At 40.4% G+C, this 19938-nt stretch overlaps 1 protein-coding gene across 1 annotated transcript in view; it reads left to right on the forward strand.

The window, feature by feature from the left end:
- Eag (potassium voltage-gated channel protein ether a go-go) overlaps nt 1-19938 on the forward strand; it is a 48311-nt gene that overhangs the window by 15767 nt on the left and 12606 nt on the right. Inside the window, exons 2-6 of the mRNA XM_076901665.1 lie at nt 11848-11948; nt 12117-12249; nt 17236-17504; nt 17972-18271; nt 19030-19283. Coding sequence (XP_076757780.1) covers nt 11848-11948; nt 12117-12249; nt 17236-17504; nt 17972-18271; nt 19030-19283 — 1057 coding nt within the window. The remainder of the gene's footprint in view (nt 1-11847; nt 11949-12116; nt 12250-17235; nt 17505-17971; nt 18272-19029; nt 19284-19938) is intronic.

The raw sequence follows: 19938 nt of genomic DNA on the forward strand, positions 1-19938 counted from the left end.
AGGAAATTTAAAGTCGCAAGACGTTAATTTCAAGTAGTGGAATTTTTAGACTTAAAATCTGTTTAAGCATACGATCGATCGAAGGACGTGTCCGATAGAGCTTCATTAAAAAAATCACCGTTGACCCCATATTTACAGCACAAGCCGCATTAGCCCATTTATAGAAAATACAAACACACGAGTAATTGGTATTGCAGATAATTGAAAGTCTCTATCCATGCAACGAGCTGGGAGGAGAGAAACAGAATTAAAACCGTGAGAGGAAAAGGAGCCGATGAAATTCAATTAGCGGGGAGTGAAAGAAAGCGCAGAACTAAAGTTCTTCGGTCGATTTTCAGATTTGTTGAATCGCAAAAGAAAGCGCTGCCTCGATTTCCCTCGCCTACCCCCTTCTTTCATTTATTCTCTCCCAAATCGGCCTTCCCTTCACAACCTAACCGTCTCCATCCCTCCACGCCAGCGCCATTTATTCCATCCGTAGACCCAAGCACCGCGGACGGAGAAATTGATTGCGAAGGAACTAATTAGGAAACACGAATGCGTCGCCACAATCGGTGCACACGATTTCTCGTTAACGGCGACTCGTTTCGTATTGTTTCACAGCGGTTTACTCTGCTTTGGTAACCTTATCGCGCTAAGAATGCGTTATTTCACCAGAAGGATTTCGAACTCGAATGACTTTTAAATAGATTTTCCTTGGGGCTGGAAAAGTAGCAGGGATGGTTCGTCGATGTGTTAAAAAAATGTTACTCTAGGAGAACATTAATGCTATTGATTGGAGAACCTGGAAAGTTCAAGGAGAACGCGGTGAAAAAATTCGTGATCTAAATGTTCCCGAGAGGAAATGGGGGTGGGAGTTGTGCGAGAGAGATATCAGGGTATCGCATGGATCGTGATTTATAAATTATACAAGTCCACGGAATGACGTTGCTCCGTAACAGATGAGACTTTAAACTGTATTTTCACTTTGCTCCGTGGAAGAATAGAAATTAGCAGAGTTAATTTATTTGTTATGTTGGGTTACTTTACTGGAGCTACATTTCATTGTGAAATATTTTTTAATCGTGCAAATTAATGAAGTCGAATCGAAACAGACTCTTTCTTTCTCCGATAGAGATATTTTCCAAATTCACCAACCTCTTATTATACTTACATTTATATGGAAGTTTCGCTATGGTTATTGAAATTAATCGTTTTTAGTAGTAATATCCGCCCTTAGGCAATGAAAAACACTCTTATCTTAAGCATAGAGCCATCGTTTTATCTAACAAATCATTATCATCATGGACATTTTAACGTATGTAACTCTTTTACATATTACACTCTTGTCCGACCTTTACTCTACTTTTCCACTTGTTTCATCGAACGTACTCCTTGGGAACAAAGTTAGTCATGGGTTTGAGTTGAAGGGATACAGGTTCATATTTTTATAAGCAGAGTTAATCGATTAAAGGGTAAGCAAAGGCTTGTTTCATACTCTGACTACCGCGATAAGTATTTTTTAAATAATTTGAATATTTCATTCCTTTACACTCTACCCTGTCGTGTCTTTCTCGAATTTCACCGTTACCCTACATTATCAAATGTACTATAAAAAGTACACAGCTCGTGAAATATCATTCTATAAATTTCGCTATCATCATCCAAAGGAAATTCTGCGGTGGGTAGACATTTCCTTATGTAGGTCAATATTAGAATAAAAGAGACTTTCATAAACACTGTCAGATATTTATTGTTATATACTTTATTCACGGTATATTTTTCCCCACCGCTTCACGCGATCGAATAAATAATCCTGGGGGAAATATTGCTGCGTACGATGGAGCGGTACGTGCCCCGAGGGGTTGTCGCCGGAATTCGAGCGAAATCAACCTTGGGCCAGGTTCACAACAAAACTGGCCGAGGCACGCGGAACACGCGATACCCGCGGAATCGTGTCGGTAATCGCCGCAGTCTTGCCGGTCGTTGGGAGCGAAACGGGTGCGTGCCGTGCTCGATAAAATCCTTTTCGAGGAGCCTTCGAAAAAACATTTCTCTGCTTTCTCGCGTGCTATTCGAACGGTACCGAGCGCGCGACACCTTTGGAAATTCGTGACAATCGCAGCGATCTTTAATGGAGAATAAACATCGAAGTTGATTTCCTTTTTCTTCCTTACGTTTCTTTGTGCATTTACACTTTTATTGGCAGAGATTTTTCAGCCTTTCTTAACCGTTGCGTGAACCAAGAATTTCGTGCAAAAAATTTAGTTAGCGTTCAGGAGAAGAATATAATCGATGGCGATGTAAATTTCTGTCTCTTGGCATTTGTTACGGTGTAGTCTGAAGGTGTTCGATTTTCCATTTACCGTTTCTTTAAGTGCGTCTTCTCATTGTTAATTCATAAAGCTCTAACTCGATCGCAACTTTCATCTCGAAGCGCAACACTATTTTCGTTGCAAATTTACAATAACGCGACCTGTAGTCTAAGACTTTTCAATTACGGACGATTAAAGCGTTTCAATTCGCGATAAAGAAGAGGCAAAGTGATAGGTATTGAAAGAGAAAAGAATGAAGAATAGTATAAATGCAAAGCAAGCGTCCCTGAGAGCAAGACTAACCCGAGTCCATTTGCTTTTAAATCGAGTTATGCGCATCACCTCGCTGCTCTCCTTTATCGTGTCTATATAACTAGATTCCGCAGCAAGATAAATTTGGATTGGATTGATCCTTTACATTTTCATAGGCAAACTGACTAAATTCCTTTGTAACAGTAAAAACACAATCTTTCAATCTTTTTTTTATGGGTACATTCAGTATTTCTTGCTCTGCTCTACTGAGAAGTAACGAAAATGGATTAGAGTTAATCCATTAATCTGGACCCGTAGCTACAGAGATATAAAAAAGATACTATAAATGCAAAAGACTTATAAGAGAGCGGTCTTTTTATTTCTTACGTCTATTTGCCACAAGATATAAAAATTATCACGCAAATATAAATATCTAAAAGTACAGAATTTCTACAAAAAAATGCGAGTCAGTCAACATTCTGACTGTTTCGCTGGTTCGAAAAAAATAGATACGATTTTTCCATCAATCTTTCATCTCGTCGAATTACCATAGACTCGCGTGGACGTTCGCATTTTCAAGGGGAACACATCGAGTATGTACGAGCACGTAGCACCGGCGGGCCATTATTCGTGGGAATCGTCGGCCTCCTAATAACGGAGATACCGTCGTTGATTCGGTTATCTCGTTGTCATTCAACGGAATCGCTCCGTATTCGAGACTCGTCCCGGAATATCGGCAATTTTCAATGATCGCCCCGACGGAACGCACAATGCCTGACGAACGGTGACGAAAGTCTATTAAATTCCGCTCGATTCCATACTCAGTAGACAATGAAGCCAGCGTAGGCTCGATTATTGTTGCCGATTTTTCGCAATCGGCCGCGATTTCGACGTCTCCGTTTGCTCAATTAAATTCCAAGTTAGGAAATTACATCTGCTTTCATCTTATATTCCTTCCAATTGATTTTGTACGGTATACCAAAGGAGGGGCATTCAATTTGTTCTTCGTACATCCTATAATTTTTCAACCCCTGTTTCATTCTTAAATTTAATCGAACGTTAAGCGTTTTAAAAATGCATCGATCGCGTCATTGACGTCGTATCGATGAAAATGCAGCTTAACCCGTCAACAGCGGTTCACTTGTGGGGGTTCCCGGATTAAAGCGAAATAACGCTTGGATCTTTCGTTCAATTGACATCGATATGGGATTATTCGATCCAGAAATGACACGACACAACCAATCCCTATGAATTTTAACGGGAACGAAATATTTCGAAAAGTGTTACGTGTTCTTAATAGCACACACGTACGTGTGTACGTATGCGCACGTGTCCATCAAGATTATCGTAAAACGATCGAGGTACTCGCAGACTTACTCAAACTCCTTACGCGAAGGTAAAGGTCAACTCGTCAATTACCAATGGTTAGCCGAGGAGAGGCAATCGCGCGTAAAATGACTAATTTGTCCGCTTAATTGCCAGACGTGTACCCTTCAAGTCTCGCAATGTTTTCTTAATTACTTTGAAAGCAAACAGGCAGATAGAACTTTGGATAAAAGGTATCCAATTACTTTTAAGTGTACAGTGTTATGATTTTTAACAGATTTAAATCGCACAGATTGGTATTTAACGAGCAACGAAATAAGCAGCGTTCATAAATAGGCTGGGACGAAGAAACGGGGTGCAGTGCACGATAGCGTTGCGACAGGTGCTGGGAGAATCGTCACGGTCACCTGGGTATGCGTGCAACTGCACAGGGTGCACCTTGACCCAGCGATCCGGCTTCGGTCGTTGCTGAGACTCGCGTGCGAATCAAGATTAAGCAGCTAGCTAGCCTGGCTGACCTTACTCAGTAAACACGATCGTCCAGTGCGTAATACACTCTACCTCCTTGATCACTGTGCACTAATTCGGATGATTAATCTTCGAGGCATACGTCTCTCTTCGAAAATTGACCTCTCTTGATTTGTACACTATTGCGGTAGCTAAGAACAAGATGCTCCGTTGAAGCGAACGATTCGTTTAACCATAGGATAGATAAGATCAGAGTACGATATTTGCATTATTTTTTTCTTGTATTTTATTAAAAGTTGATGAAAGGTTTGAGAGCCTCTAAAGTGAGAAAAGCCTTAAATAAGGCGATAGGTAATGTTAGAAGTGGTGACCCTATCGCGGGACCAGCTGAATAGCCCCATAAATGGGCCATAATGTTCAGCCGCGCGGCAGTAGAAAGGGTCAAACATTAGTCAGCCTTTCTGCTGGGTCAATATAGGGGTGCTGATTTTTCTGTGGGAAATCGCGCGATCTGTAATGCACCCGTTCTTCCATTGTTACCACAGAATCGTTAAGTTTCCCTAGTTATCGTCGTGGCATTCCAAATTTTTCAAACATTTCACCAGTCCTCCATTCGAGTTAAGAACTGGCCTGGAAAGTAGTCCATACTACCGGCGACTTAATCGGTTTAATTCAATTAAATCCAAACTCTTTGCGGCGATAAAAGTTAAGTTCGCAGTTTAAACAGTCGTAGCATTACTGGAAATAAATTGATAAACTCCCTAAAGTTGTTAATTAGCGGTAATTAACGATGGTCGTTAACGGTGGGGCACGCGGAGGATATAAAATGGATGATGTCTGAACTTTATCCCCCAAGGGAAATCAAATCAAAAACATTTTCAACTGAAACTTTTTCTAGTTATAAATCCTGACTAAGAAAAGTACTCGTGCACTGCGACAAACAACTGTGTTAAATATTTTCGAGAAATGTTAATTTTTAACTGTTCTAGTTACGAATAAAAGCAATTTCTCTGGTCGATAATGATTATTTGTTATTAATTTTGTTCGATAGCTTGCTAGATAATTTATAACATTTACATTCGAATTACGTAAGAGTATTGTTCGGGATTTTTTTAAAAATCAAATCCATCCTCGACCTTAAAGCACGTTTCTAATGTCCCTGCCTATTCCACTTTGGTCTGTACACGTCTGTTTGCGTTCCACCTTCGCGGTCCGTACAGCGAGTCAGGAAACATGCTTCCGTCCCAGAGTAGATTAGAGCTTTCACGTGAAAGGGGAAAGATGTTCGGGACGGTTCTGAGCACTTGATTGGCCTCTAAGTAGAAAAGTCCATTAAACATAGAGTCATGCGTGCGTGTGCGCGTGCATGCGTCAGCTCTTAAATCGTCTTGCGATCGGCTATTTCAATCGACAGAATTCAATTTTCACCTAATTACAAATAAAATAGGATTGTTACTTGAAAACCTGAATTCGATGAAAATTCAAAAACGCTTTCAGTGTAATCTCAGTCTAACCATTTAGTTAAAAGTATATTAAGCTGTCTGTATGTAAATTTGTTTTATATCTTCATAACCGTTGCCTCTTTACAATTGACCGAGACTTTTTTCGTATCACTGTATTTTTCAAAATTCTTTACGCGTTACCATTTTGTTCTTGAAACTCGTTTATTATTCATGTATTTTTTCTTTTCCAAAGCAGACATTTGCTCTTGAACAAGTTCTGGGCAGAGCAATGCGATGACGCGCGAAGCCCTGGCTTAATCGTATTTAGCGTTTAGCGGAACGTGGAAAGTGGTTCAAGTACGAGACCACGCAGCGACATACTCTTCTACCCCGTAAGAACCATTCCTCCTACGCTGTTTACCTGAGAGACGAACTATCGATTACACGCGGCGATAAATATAACGCGGACTAAAGCCGGCCGACCTTCTTCCACGGGCATAGTCAATGCTCCTTTTCAAGGTGCTACCGCGCCGTTTCGCATGCTCTACGTGGCCATAACTCCATTAACTCGCGAAGATTCGGAACCTCCTTTTCTGCATCGATTCATCGCGAGCCGACGACGTATGTTCCACCCTACGAGTTTCAGTGGTATCGATAGGGAAACGGTCGTTTGGATCGACTGGGGTGCAAAGGGTTGTCGATACATGTAAATATAGAGGGGTGACCCAAATAAAATATTACAGGCTGCTTTCTGAGAAACTAACGAAGATATCGACTTCTATTCGTTTCTGCAGCAATTAAAAAAGTACAGGGCGGCTAATCTTCTATACGTGTTATATACGGGTAGACATTCTTTGGTATTCAAATAACTTCTATCAAACTGAATAATATTCACTCGAACCATTTTTTTTTCTAAGTCTAGATACATAATAAAATAGCTGCAGCGAAGAATGTCGTGCTGGAAAGAAATTTCTGTCTATCTGGATTTGTTTACTTTTAAAGCAGAAATCGGATGAGTCCGTTCTTCAATAAATTTGTACTTGAAGTTTCGTACACTTCTACACAGTGTACGTGGATCGATGCGAGAACCAGGCAAATTTCACCTTGCAAACGATGTCGCTACTTCTAAATCACTCAACTTTGGCGATTCTTGTCTTCTAGTAATCTGTTAGAAAAAATACTACACATATAAAACACTCCAAAACAATAATTCCAGACAATTTATCTACAAAGTTGGTCAACAGGCATAAATCTATCCTTTGGCCAGCTCAGAAGCCAGGAATATGATTTTTGAAAATAGTTTAATGGGTCTTGATAAGCAGTCCATTATCAACATTATTAAATTCAGGGACGTGGCCATGGTACGTGGTACGACCACGTAAGTTGATGTCCAGTCTTATCGGACTTATTGCTCGTTTACTCTCCGGACCGGAAGGAAATATTTGCCCGGCGACGATAAAACACGGCACCGTGTATAACGAGCTTGCGAGGAATTAATAGCCGGCTAGGGGACGCAGCGCAGAAATTAGAATAAATGCGGTAATAACAGGCTAACGGAAAACAGGAGCCCATTACTTTATTTTCTATATCCATTTCTCATTTCACTCCTCAACCCAACCAACCCTCCGCCATAACGGAGATCCTGTGCGATATCGCGAGTCGAACTCTTTTCCCCCCAATTCTTACCTGTATCGTATAATTTCGCCAATTAACGGCCTAACTCGTCTTAGATCGCGTTGAAACTTTGTTCCTCGAGTTCTACGAGAAGCTTGCGGCTGTCTCTGAATGTTCCCGAATCTTTTCTCAAACGGAATTCTAGCGGGAAAATACCAAGAATACTCGTGGCAGTAGATTTTACGTGTTTCGTGGAAAATGCAAACCCACGACCCCTATTGTACGTCAAGTGAGCTGTAAGTAAATAGGGGAATCAAGTTTTCGTCGAGTCCCACCTGTTTCGAAAGGTTTCTATGGAATTTTACACCTTTCTGACACCGATTTAGAGTTTGTCAATCTATTTTTACCAATTTCAACTTTCCGATCATCTGCTAATTAATTTTAAATAAAAGAGCCAAGTTATTTTTGAATGTACGAGGGTAGTTTCCGTAGGATGTATAACGGGATACAAATCTGATGGCAACTTATTATACGTACATGTAACGGAAGGCCAGATTCGTGGAAACAGATTGGTCGATCGAGAAATATTATGCCTCGCGCGACAAGATGTTATCGAATTAGTCAAGGGAAACTTGAATAAATTTCCAAGGAAAATTACGCGGCCTGAGGGTGTCTTTCGGTTAAAGCAGGGTATCGTTGATCCTCTTGGATAAAATCAATTTTCCATCCTACATCTTGTGACACTCTGTGCCACTTGGTTAAAACATTCGATATTTCCAATCTAATCTACTATTTCATCTTCGTTTTTTTTCATTTAGAAATTTCTTTTCATTTAAAAAAAAAAGAAACAATGCCTTAATACAGAACTCGTGAAACGCACGCTAGGGAAATAGTTAAAATTCATTTTACCATAATATCTACAACAATTTCAAAGTTTTCCGTGAGGATTCTGGTTTTGTAAATTCCTTCGCGTGTTCATTAGTTGAGACAAATAAAAATGGACAACAGGTAACAGTGTCCGGATTCTCTAAAACAGTCATATTTCATAGCAAGATAAGATTGCATACATAATCATTGCTATATTTGGCAAACAGTAGGGAGCGCTTAAAGTTGCTAGTCTTTGTAGGGCAAAAGATGCCTGTTGGTCGCCGACAGGCCTCGAATGTCCTCTTACATCAGTCCGTTAATCTCATACATATTCAAGAGTCACTCCGCTTTGCTGAATCGAATTTATCATAGTTTGCCTCGGTAAATGTATTAAAAAGTCGTTTATCGGATCATCCAATGGGACGCGAGACATCGATAGCCGATAGGAACTTTGTTCAAAGACGACAATTTCACTTTACAATCGTTTTCAGAACTGCTCTAAATTTAAAATACATTGAACATTTACAAGCTACAGCGCGGATAATCATTATTCTGTAACAGGATAGATTTTACTCAGAAAAGAGAAAAGAATTCCTATAAAACCTGTTGAAGATCACAGACTAGATCATTTCTTAGATAAAAAAAATGATAGATAAATAACAATAAATTAATTAGATAACATCTTTTATTACAAAATATCTATAAGATCCTTCTTTCCCCACTGAAAGCCACCCCAAAAGAATTGTTTGCACCCTGAAATGGGGGAAGACTCCATATCATCAATATTCTTTAAGAAAACAGATGGTAACGCTTAAAAACACAACATATCATCCCCATAAAGTTTCAAAGCAGTTAATATATATATATTTAAGAATCAAATTACCTAAAAAACTATCAACCCCAATTCACTGCCTTCATCATTCTTCTTTGCTAGAGTATTTGGCATACCAAATACACTCTGAATATTAATACTCGACCATTATTCTTCACCAATTGACAAAACCATCCTATAATCCGACCTGGCAATGTTCAATGCACACCAGATGGTCGAAAGAAGGAAGCAACGAGGAACGAACCCCAGGCCAACTCTACACTTTCCACACGTATTCAATCCGTAAAACAATTTCCGCTTGGTGTGCCTATCCATCAGCGGAGCTGGCCAAACATAGAGCCACATCCGTTTCCGTCGAATTGGCAAATCCCCCAGGGCCGTCGAGGCCCTCGAGGATCCTCGACAGCCGTCGAGTTCTTGTTGCATAGGCCTGGCCACGAGCGAGAAGCTACGCGTTCGAGGACGCATCGTTCAAAGGCTTTCGAGACGAAGGGCCGCGGATACGAGAGGACACTCGATCAAAAGTGGCTGCTCGTCGACTGGCTCCTTCACCACCGTCTTCTTTCCTCGTCCTTCTCGTCAACCCTTCCGCTACCCGCCGGTCTACTGTACCCATCGTACCCATAGAAATGGAGGTTCCGTGTAAACCTTCCCGTTTAAACGAATCCCAATGTGTATTATGAAACTTAAAACGTGACTAAGATCATTCATTCATACCAAAGGCGTATCAGGTTGGAAGTATACAAAGAAATGTAGAAGAAATTGTAACAATGATTATAATAGAGTTGATCGTATAGCGATACCCAGGCAAGCTAGGATACTTTATTCGACTTGTGCTCAACCCGAGGGTTCGTACAATAATGCCATCTTAGGCAGTTCTTATTAGCCTTGCGGTCACCTCCAACGTTATGGCCTATCCAAATGTTTAGGCAAGGTCTCAGAGAGGGATGATATAATAAGAAAACACACATAAACCCTCTTCGACTCATGCAGTTTGCTATCCGATATTTCTTACAAACGCAAGGTTAACAAATCTTTAGTCATAATTTTTAGTGAAATGTAAGGAAAATTGTAGTAAATGCATCACTGTAAATATAGGTATTGGCATTTCCTTTTAAAGCGACAGGTGTGTGGAAGAAGGGTGTTAGCTCAGAGTACTTAAGATCGTAACGTGTAAAGTGTAATCATAAAGTGTAACCACCATCAAAGGGTCCAACCCTTACCTTACGATTTTCTTAATTATTCATTGTTTTAATACCGTACTAAATTCAAAACGCTGAAATGTCCTACACAATTCCTTTACGCTACTTTTAACACTGGGATAAACATGTCCTCGTTGCATTTGGATAAAAAAAGCGGGGTTAATGGTTAGATATACGCGTTACAGAAATCAACAGCTGCCTTCTTCAGCTTTCCTTCTTCGAAAGTTCAAGAAACGATTAATATCCCTGGCTGAAGAATGGTTCAATTTCGTCGAATCCGATCCGCGCCGTTATCGCTTCTAATTTGACGGGACATCGCGACAATTTGTCGTTTTCACAGGATTTTTTATCAAGTAATCTCGTGTCCGCGTTCTTTTATCTTATTAAAGGAAAAAAGGGCGGGGAAAGTCGTTGGCGGAACAACTCTGCTCCTCGATGCGGTTAAAGTGGAAAACTCCTCCTGTCCTCATATTTTCGAAGGAGCGAGCTACGGTTTATGAGGAGCGGTGTTCGTTTTCTCTCTCTCTCTCTCTCTCTCTCTCTCTCTCTCTCTCTCTCTCTTTTCTATTAAACCGTGCCGGCGCAGATGCTCGCTCGCATGAAGAATAAAAGAAAGACAAGTGGGAATTCAAGCGACCTAGCTCGCGGCATATTTTGACAAGCAGATGGAAAAAACACGGTCGTTTCGACTTCAATAGCGAAGAAACGGTTAAAGTGTGTTCCATCAAAAGGGTATCGCTAAATGTTCCTGCGCTCTAACAAAGAATAAAAAAGAAAAATGAGAGACGTCGATACGTTAATCACGAGATATTGTAGGAAGTAACGAACGAACTGGAAGTTCGATTGGAAAGTTCGCGAAACGTTCGTCAATGACGAGTTTCATGATCTTTCGCAGAACACCGACGCGACTGGAATAAAAGTAAGTACGAAGCTCGTTAATGCGCTACGTGTGCTGCGAACGAATAAATGGATGAGAAAGTCTGGCCGAGCGAACGGGCTGAAGAGATTGGAGTTTTCTTCGAGAATGGAATGGGCTTCCATCTGAAAAATTATTCTTCCGCCTTTATTACATTCGGCTACTCTACTCGATAAATTTAAATAAGACTAACTGAATAATTGAGTTAAAGGAACCACTTCTAAGATTACAGGCTGTGCTAGTGCTAGTGCAGCTTTTTTTTAAACGAAAGGTACACTGTTTCCTTAATTATAACAAATGATTTAAAAAGTTCTAATATCGTTCGAGAATTTCAAAAAATATTAAATGCCTCGTCTTGATATTAACCTGCTTGTACCATTTCATTCCTACAAAAATAAAGTCGATATCTTCAGTTCCTGAGAAAACAGCTTCCACGTTATTCAAGCTACTCTGTGTCCCATTTAACCGTATCTTAAAGCGAAAGATTGACTTAAAACTGTATCACGCGAGTGTCTTTGTGCTTTTGGACAGCAGTGTACCTCCCATTCATACTTCGAGTACAATTGTCTGTTCATCAAATCGAAACATTGGAACCCATTGGCTAATCCGTTATCGCCTTTGTTTCTGTTCACAGCTGACAGCAGTTTTCTCCTGGCGAACGCTCAGATCGTCGACTTCCCAATTGTCTATTGCAACGAAAGCTTTTGCAAAATCTCTGGCTATAATCGTGCCGAGGTAAATCGCCCGTTCTCTCCGATTCCCTAAGCTTCTCCCGTTCCACGACGACGGTTTGCGGTCCTGTTTACCCTTCCCACTGTCGCGCCAGCTCCGCAGACCGAACCACCCCCATCACCCCACCGGTCCTCCGCATCGAATCTCAATATGGGATCAATTTATTACTAGGTTATGCAAAAGTCCTGCCGCTGCGGATTCATGTACGGGGAGTTGACGGACAAAGAGACGATCGCCAGGATCGAGGAATGCCTCGAGGGCCAGATTCACGATCAATTCGAGATCCTGCTGTACAAGAAGAACAGTAAGTTCCGCCACGATACTCGCATCGCATGAAAGAAGCTTAAATGTCGTGTTCGCGGCTTCATACGTCGCTGGGATCGACGATTCCCATTTTAGACATTCCCAGGGAATCTTTTAACGTTAGATATATTTATATTTTTAAGGTTTCGAATGAAGTACGTGACCGTATCTTCGTTTCTCTACGGAAATTAAGTTCCGTTTGTAACTTTTACGTCTTCAGTCGAACTCGTCTCGCTTTCGTGTCGTTCCACGTGTAAATATATCTAACGAACGGTATATCGAGGGAACGGTTGAACATAGAAAGCAAGAGGGTGGAGGGCCTAGTCAGCCGTTTTAGCGAAAGTAAATGGTGGGAATCGTCGGTAGCCAGCGAAATGATTCCTACGGAACGCCTCGGGGCACGAAAATGATGTATCAGTGTGCATGCTCGGCCATGGCCGACCACCGAATTCCGAACTGTCTGCATTCATCAGTAATACCGTGGACTATGCCGGCTTCGAGGATTTCTCATCTGTTCTCACGTGTTACGTTCGGTGTCACCTGATTCACGCAAACTCGCCTCGTGTGTCAGTACGAGTGAGATCTACATGACACGAGCGTGTCAGTAACCAGGAGTCTCTATATATACATACGTGTTTAATTCATATCACGAATCGTCATCTCTCTATTTCTCTGCCTCTCATCGCCACGATGCTTCCAATTCTCATTCTGATCTATATACGTACGTACGTTTCTTCTACTTTTTTTATTTTCTACTGGTACGTTCGCCTATACTTTAACGCGTAACCCGACGAATTGATCTGATGCTCGACTGAGGTCTATTATAGCGACCGCGGTGACCCGAGCGACTCATCAGCGGCGAATAACGAGCTGAGAGCGTGTCAGAGCAGAACACGGTTGTTCGAAAGAAAGACACCTGTTTCCTCTATTATAGAAACAAAAAAAAAAAAACAAAAAAAAACCCGCGATCCAAACAATCCAGCCGAGCCCAATAATGAATGATCGTTCTGTTTAAAGGTGCCCCACGAGGTATGTCTAGCACAGGTTCGCAAAAGAGTGCTCGAAAATTCCACCAGTAAGTCACCCTCGAATCTAACTATAACAAAACATCGTCTAATTTATATATAATTATATACATATACAGATATACATATACGTATACATATATAAATATATACATATACATATGCATATACGTATACGCATACGTGTACGTATATGCAGCTGTCTATGTACTCCTTAGGGTGGACCAATAACGGCAATAAATTAAATGGTCAGTATTTAAATCAACTTTCGATCGCTATTTTATTACCAGAATGATCGGTATAAAAATACTAAACGATCAGTTAAATTAATAAACAGACAACATAAAACAGAAAAAACAGTATTAAACCCATTCCATTATAGACTCATTGTTAGTCGAGAAATAATGAATCTTTCGACCAATTGGTATTTGTTTAGCTGCCAGTGGGGGCTTCAAAGGATACTGATCCTTCAAATTTAAATACTGAAAACAAAAGACATTAAATTACTGACTAAAAGAAATTAAAATACTAGCCAATAACAATAAACGCTCCAATAATCTACAGGATTATGCGAGCAGTGGAACAATTTTTTTTTAATAGAGGATTATCTCGTATAAAAAGCATATATAAAATTTTATAAACACAGAAGACAAGGTATAGTTTATCAGATATATAAAATTAGGAGAGCTGTCGCAATTTTAACTACACGTTATTTGGAAACCGCGTTATAAGGGTACCACGTTATAGGAGGGTAGACTGTACCGATAACACTTTGTTATTCCTACAATGCTACCGATTCGGAAATATGCTTCCATTGCCTCCGTGATTCCAAAGATATTTGCTGCGATTATTTGTATCGGTCCACCCTATGTATGTGTGTGCATATATATATACGTATGTATGTATCTATATAAATGTTACTGTACATTCGGAGGTATATTGTATACGATTGTTATACACCCATCTTTAGTGTGAACAAGAGACGACACACATACAAGGATCGTCGAACGATCCCGGGACCGAGGGGCGGCCATAATGAGAGGACGCTATACGATCTCCCGCCTACTCTTGATTTCAGTTAATTCCCCCTTGAAATCTTTCCTAAGTACTAGACAAACGTATTACAAACGTATCTATCGCCGTTCGCGCAGATGTTGCCCTTCTGCCAGCCCGACGAACGCCACTGTTTCCCCTTGGAAGATTTCGCCGCTACCATCCGTCTTTCTTCCTCCTCTTCCTCGAGACCCTGAGCTCCTGATGATATCCTTCTCTTCTTATACGCCGGCTATTTTTCATCCGAAACGTTCCGTGCTCCTGAAGAATACTTGAAAAGTTTACCCGGCTTATTTAGAATGCAACCCCGTTCTCTCTTCTAGTCTCTCCCCTCCTTTTTCTAAGATTGTAGCATGAATTTTAATGTCAGATTAGTTCTACAGAGGATTTTTTTTTTATTTATTATAAAAGAGGATGCGTTCTCTTTCTTTCTTCTGCCTTTTATTAGTAATCGTGGGCGAAATTGGTAGCTTTGGTATTGATTTTTCAAGAACATTTGGTTCGTGGGTGTTCGTCGGGCACGCAGGCAACCACCACTGTAAGCTGTCCACGCGTACCGTCTTAATCGAGGCTGTTGCTAGGACGCTGAGATTAATGACTACGATCCAGAAGATTGCGAGCTCCTTTTGCCGCGTTCGAGGACGCTCCGTAATTACCCGTTACCCGCGAGTACGTGTACGCGTTTGTAGGCGAAAATCACGCCTCTTGTTCAGGGTTTGTAATCGGTTAATTAACAATTGACGGAGGAAGACGGTCGATCTCAACGGCCACGCAGTTCTGAGCATATTTAGGACGTTCCCGTTTGAATTCACGAAGTGTCGAAGTATTCCCATTTTCTAATTTGGAGAAATCGATTTTCAGTCGCGTCGCGATGGACGCGAATTGAGTGAATTGAAAAATTAAAAGCGAAGAAATCGACGGAGAAAGAGGGAAGATTAAGGGACGCAGAAAACGTGGACGGCAGAGATTGATGGAGCAGAAAGGGGGATGAAATTGATAAAAGTGCTCGCCAGATCGAAGGACATTTATCATTGGACGTCCTTGTGGGTGAAAACACGCGTTGGCACGGGATCCTGTACCCGAACATAATAAATCGCAGTTTACTCGGTTACATCTTTCTGTCCGTTTGGTCCTCGAAATTTCTGAAACCTGAGTTTCCCATAAGCTATCCCGGATAGCTTATTCAGGAATCTATAGAACAGCAGCCACTTTCTGTAAAGTTCGTAATCGCCTTTAAAAAGATCTGTTACACTTCAAGACATTTAAAAATTTAATATAAAAAGAATTGAAGTAACAACATTGTACAATGAATCGTGTCTACGTTAACAATTTCCTATTTCTTGTCAGGCAACAAGATTACAAACCCTGTACACCGCGAGGCGACCTATCCACACTAAACTACCCTTAAATTAGCTCCTCTCAACGCTAAGTATCGCCAGCAAAAAAGCCAAGTAGCCGTCGAGCGAAAAATGTCGACTATCAAAGACGTAGGAACGCAACAGAAGAATATTGATTTGTTCCAAAAACTGAAATTATAATCCCTCGTCTTCGATAGTCCGTAAAATACATCTACACTCGAAAACTCAACCACCTGGACACGATATAATAAAAGTTGGATGGTATACAATCGTTAAACAAATTATTAAGATAAGGTACTTCGCCTTATTGTGAAATAACGAAGAGCCACTGTAAAATAAACCTGAGCCAGCATTCGCTGGTTTCGAATAGCTCCCCCTTACCTGGCACTGAATTAAACAATCGATAGTTTAATATAATCAAACAATTAATCAATAATTATAAACGAAATAGGCACGAATAACTAGAGAATTTATTAAAACTCTTTGCAACTAATTTTCCTTTCTTTCATTCTTTCTTTCTTTCTCTTTTTCTTTCTTTTATTTATTTATTTATTTATTTATTTATTTCAACTGCATCACTAATTTCTAAGACGAAGCTATATTCACACTCCCTAATTGAGCACTGCTTGAAGTACAAATCACAGAATTGAATAGTCTGTCCCCTGCACACAACACATACGACATTCATTTGCATGGTGGCACGAGTTTACTCGTAAAGGATATACCCTCACAGTGTACTCTGATTTTCGAAGCTAATGTCAATTGTATGCGAAATATCTAATTAGTACAGCAGTGATCATCGCGCTTATGAATTGTATTTCTTGCGTATTAATATCACTCGTTAAATATCAACGTAATTGCTTTCTGTGCTCGATGGATGTGGCATGATGGATAGCGAGAAACTGGTATCTTGCAGGAGGAGCAATGTTTGTTCTTTATTCAACTCTTAAGTCACCTCTCAGCCTTTTCTTAATTACAACGAGTAAATGCTGTTTTAGATAGTGGTGTGCGGACATTTGCTGATAGAGGAAACGGCGTTTCCACAACTTCCATGGAATGCACGCCACTGGTTTTAGGAAAGCATTTCTACCTTCCACTATACAGTCAACTTGCCTATAACGTGGTATTCTCATAACATGATTTCACCATAACTTGAGGCTCTGAGAATACAATTCTTATATAGTGTAGAACGAATCGAGCTGGTTTATATTTTATTTACCTCTGAGTTTTTTATAACGCAATTTCCATATAACATGATACAAATTAATCACGTTACAGGACAGTCGACTGTACTGTGTTTATACATTCCTCTTTATCACTAGAAATCGTACAGTGATACATTATTGAGAAGTAGTCGTATAACAATACATATTACACAGAATAAATCTTCCTGCAAGATGTCCTGCAATTTAATATCCACTGTACAAGAGAGGAGTAGCTAATTATTAAGTTGAATACCTCTACTAATTAGCTGGTATTAGACTAGAGCGAAACGATCGAATTCCTCAAGGAACGATACATTCTGATTCTGTTTTTTATGCGGATACACAGAAACACCATTATGGCTGCTTCTACAAATAGCGCCAATAAAAAACGAACGGGACCTGGTTGTCCTGTTCCTGTTGACCTTCCGGGACATCACTGCCCTAAAGCAGCCAATCGAGACGGACGACAGCAAGGGTGGCCTTTCGAAGTTCGCGAAGCTCGCCAGATCGGTCACCAGGTCCAGATCCGTTCTTGTCTCACAGTTCAGCTCCCATCTGCCAGCTTTGAAGGATTCCGCGATACCAACCACCGCGAAGCAGTCACACTTAGCTCATGTAAGGTCGCTACGCTCAATTCACAGTGATTTACTATCGATTTCCTTATATTATCACATAGTTTTTAACGTTTCTCATCTTAAACTCTGACTATAATAGTCTAAACGTTAAGTGTTACTTATCGCAATACAAAATGACAAATAACCGTAGTAATCTGACGGGAAATTTAACATTTTTAGACCATTTATAATCGTATCGGTTTCGATAAAGCTTCGTTCTTGTTTTCAAGGGATTTGCATCGAAATATTTAACGATTTTCCAGAGCGGATTTAAACGTGTTCGAGATTACAGGATTACTGTAATCGGCAATATTAAACTATACACCGCGTCGTTCATTTACCGCTCGATCTCGAAATGATCAAATACCTTCTCGTAATTCGATGTCCCTAAATGAGTAATAGAGAAAATGTGGAGGATGATTTGTGAAATTTGTTCGAAACGAAACTAACGATTCGATTAACTTTCAGATGATGTCTTTAAGCGGCGACGTGATGCCGCAGTACAGACAAGAAGCGCCAAAGACCCCGCCGCACATTTTGTTACATTACTGCGCGTTCAAGGCGATCTGGGACTGGATCATTTTATGTTTGACCTTTTACACGGCCATCATGGTGCCCTATAACGTCGCGTTCAAAAATAAGACCAGTGAGGATGTCTCCTTGTTGGTCGTCGACAGCATCGTCGACGTCATATTCTTCATCGACATTGTCCTCAACTTTCATACCACGTTCGTTGGGCCTGGCGGCGAGGTGGTCTCTGACCCAAAGGTGTATACGAATATTCTTTACACAGTTACACAGCTCTCAAGGAAATTACCCTATATGTACAGCGAGGGTCAGGATTTAATAAATTCGGATAATGTATTATATAAGCACTGCGTTTCCAAAGTATCATGATACAAAAGGAGGATTGAGCGTACATATTTGTAGTATTTAAAGCATGCTTTGCACCTTTTACATAATGTTGACTCTCGCTGAATATGGTGTGTAATTGTCATTTAAAAACTGCCTGAAATTGTAAAGAAAAATTCAAGCAACACTTGGCTTGAATTGGTTCTTTTTTATTATTTCAGTCTCTCAGATTTTTATAAATAATGATAAAAACGACATAGAAAACTATGAAAGAGAAGCAGCATCGATCAATGTCTACTCTTCGTCGTGTATTCAAAAACGTCCCACGTTATTCCTCCATTGTTGCTTAGGATTATCCAAGAAAGCCCTTACACCCTTTTGTACAGAGTATCTCAGCAATTGTGATACAAGCGAGTAAAAAGTGATCCTTCGTGTAAAAATAAGTCGAAAGTGCAGAATAAAAATTTTGCATGTACGGTTTAGCTTTCAAGAAAAATGATTTTCAAAAATTTATATTCTACAGACCTCTGTTTCTATTGGTGTCCATATTTATAGATGATAGTTATTGCACATTTTTTATCTATTCTTACTCAAGGAATTTCTCCCTTTCTATAATATTCCTTTTATCTAAATGATTTTCGCATTATATAACATTATTATTCGTCTGACCGTAGGTAATCAGAATGAACTATCTAAAATCATGGTTCATCATCGATTTGCTGAGCTGCCTACCGTACGACGTGTTCAACGCGTTCGACCACGACGAGGACGGTATAGGCAGCTTATTCTCAGCGTTGAAGGTGGTTCGACTTCTTCGTCTGGGTCGGGTGGTTCGGAAACTAGACCGGTATCTGGAGTATGGAGCCGCGATGCTCATTCTACTGCTCTGTTTCTACATGTTGGTTGCTCACTGGCTGGCCTGTGTCTGGTACGTCACTTTAAGGTGATTTTACCCTGCCCACACACAAAAAGGTAACACGGTTGCGGCAGGATCGACGCCTGACCTACTCGACGTCATTCACGATCGTCTCCTATCCCAGTTTTCAATTGAAACTCGCATCACGCGTAATACAACGCGCGTGTACACACATACACACACACAGAGACACACGGACAAACACACACACACGCGTGTCGTGCCGTGCCGCTTTTACAGAACGATTTTGCACTAAGATTTCGGTTTTCCTTTTCTATTTATTTGACGAAGAAAATCCTTGAATGAAATAAAATTGTTATGGCTTTTAGAATAGTTAACGAGAGCCATTGAGTCATCCTGAAAGTTCAGTTTGGCCAAACAGCTGTGCCAAGATTAAACACTGTTTTCACTTTTTTATTTTCAAAAATCGTTTATGTAAGGATCCATATAATATTTATAAATGAGGATACGAACTTCGCTTCAACTGTAACGATGTTTATAGTCAAAGTTTAGCAATGAACGAGAGTATGAAACTTTAATGTAGCTTTTAAGATGAGCCATTACAAAATTGCGAAGACCTTCAGGATAGCCCAATATATGCTTGCTTTAACCGACGACATCAAGCTCAGAGAAGATCGACCGATCGCACGGTTAAAAAACGCGAAGA

The sequence above is a fragment of the Xylocopa sonorina genome, chromosome 9 (genome assembly GCF_050948175.1).
Source record: "Xylocopa sonorina isolate GNS202 chromosome 9, iyXylSono1_principal, whole genome shotgun sequence".
Taxonomy (NCBI): Eukaryota; Metazoa; Arthropoda; class Insecta; order Hymenoptera; family Apidae; genus Xylocopa; species Xylocopa sonorina.